Source organism: Cannabis sativa, chromosome 6 (genome assembly GCF_029168945.1).
Source record: "Cannabis sativa cultivar Pink pepper isolate KNU-18-1 chromosome 6, ASM2916894v1, whole genome shotgun sequence".
In the NCBI taxonomy this organism is placed as follows: domain Eukaryota; kingdom Viridiplantae; phylum Streptophyta; class Magnoliopsida; order Rosales; family Cannabaceae; genus Cannabis; species Cannabis sativa.
The window spans coordinates 7846109-7847960 of NC_083606.1; the positions used below are offsets into that span (position 1 = coordinate 7846109).

At 35.0% G+C, this 1852-nt stretch overlaps 1 protein-coding gene and 1 long non-coding RNA gene across 2 annotated transcripts; one reads left to right on the forward strand and one right to left on the reverse strand.

The window, feature by feature from the left end:
- Nucleotides 1-634, forward strand: LOC133038745 (uncharacterized). The gene is made up of 2 exons (XR_009688261.1): nucleotides 1-55; nucleotides 135-634. It is a non-coding gene; the product is annotated as an uncharacterized LOC133038745 (long non-coding RNA).
- Nucleotides 635-676: 42 nt separating this feature from the next.
- LOC115720856 (uncharacterized) lies at nucleotides 677-1625 on the reverse strand. Its single transcript, XM_061117951.1, has 3 exons — nucleotides 1414-1625; nucleotides 1162-1318; nucleotides 677-699 (listed from the first exon to the last, which is right to left on the reverse strand). The coding sequence occupies exons 1-3, from the start codon at nucleotides 1618-1620 to the stop codon at nucleotides 677-679; spliced, it is 387 nt and encodes a 128-aa protein (XP_060973934.1). The 5' UTR covers nucleotides 1621-1625.
- Nucleotides 1626-1852: the final 227 nt, after the last annotated feature.

Below are 1852 nucleotides of genomic sequence, written 5' to 3' on the forward strand. Positions count from 1 at the left end.
CTACAGCTCCATTCAGAATCGTGGAGCTTAGTGGTATTGCGTCTCAGCAGAAGAAGTGAGTGTTTCTTTTAAGTTTCTTTTATGTTGTTTTTTAGTTTCTAATCTGTTTATTTTTTCTCTATATTTTTTAACAGTGATTGTGGAGCATATGTTGCTGCCTTTGCTGAATTCTTTATACACGGAAAGGATGTCCCTGCAGACTTTGACATCGAAGTTTATCGAACCCGACTTGCTTCACTTTTCTACTCGTACGGACAAAGGAAAATTGACGAAAGTATTGACAGCGAGGATGAGAAGCAATCCAAGTCTTCTAAGGCATCTAAATTGAAGAAATAGGAACTTTTAATTTGGTGGCTCTATTATGTTATTTGTTGAATCTATTTACTTGACAAGTTTTAGTGTTGTTGTGTGTTTAAAACTATGTAGCTGGTTTAAAACTTTTAGGATATTTGACATTCACTACTTATAATATCTTTATTGTATAGGTTTGTATTTCCCAAAGTTTTGTGTTTTTTTAATTGTTCAAGTTCTTATATACGGTCGCACAACTATGGAGAAACTATTAACCAACTAAATACAAACTATGTTTTCATTTTTCCTAAATAGTGCTATGAATGTATATTTATTCTTCGTATTCCGTTAACTATTTTCCCTTATTCAAGTTATGTTTTATCGATTATTGACTGACTGCCTTTAAAACTGTAAACAATAAGTCATTCCGGTACTTAATATTTTACAAAGGGTCGCAACTGTAACAAAACGATTTTGAAACTATTAAAAAACTGTTTCAAATTTCATAAAAATGAAATCCCATGTATTTAGAGCATCACAGATCAACCTGTTTGAATTTGCACACAAAATTAAACAATTCAAATATTTCATATGTATCTATTTTATTGCTTGATTGTTGCATGTCTTTCGATTGTGTCCGTGTTGTCCACATTTGCCGCACCTGTTATGTTTTTTTGTATCCCATTCAGATAAAAACCTTCGTTTCCTTGGTCTTCCAGATCTTATTTTTTGGTTTGGTGGCAGAACAATGATATCTTTTATGTTTTGTGGCACATCCCAAGTTGTGTGATTGTGTACCGGATATGTTGAGCCGCTGTATGTTTCAAGCCATGTTCGCGTGGTGTAATAACCCGAACAGTAGTTGTAAACATTCAAGTTCATCTCTTTTATAACAAAGAAGCGCATGAGCACACGGTAACTCATCAAGTTGGAATCTGTTGCAACTGCATGTTTTCTCCTTGAGGTTGATGACCCATGATCTGGTTAGTTCAATGACTTCGAACATGGTCTCGTTTATTGGTTTTACCTGCGGATTAAGTGTAAAACTGTTAATATGTATGACAACGAAAAACAAACTATAAAGAAACTGAAATGCAACTAAAATATTTAACATGTCATTACATTTTCTGTCAATGATTCCACAAAGTTGTCGACTAATTTCTTTTCTGCTGTAGGTGTTAAAAATGTTGTTGTTTTCTGTGCTTTTTTCCTGTTTGTGTATGTCCATTGTTGAATCAATGCTCTCAATGACTCCATCAGTGTTGTGATTGGTAGCTCTCTAGCTGCCAAGTTTGCTGCATTTAGAGATTCAGCAATGTTTGAAGTCATAGTTGAATACCCGTTGTTTTTGCGGTGGTATCTTGACCATTTGTGGTATCCAACTTGTTGTAAATATGGTCTTACACGGATGTCCAAGCCGTCCAACTCGCTCATATGGTATTCAAATTTCCTCTCTTGTGTATGCTGCTCGTGCGGCGAAGAATGGTTTATCCGGCTTGTTTGCATTCTTCTTGAAGGTTGCTTTTAGGTTGCTTAACGAGGTGGTATACACAATAGCAAT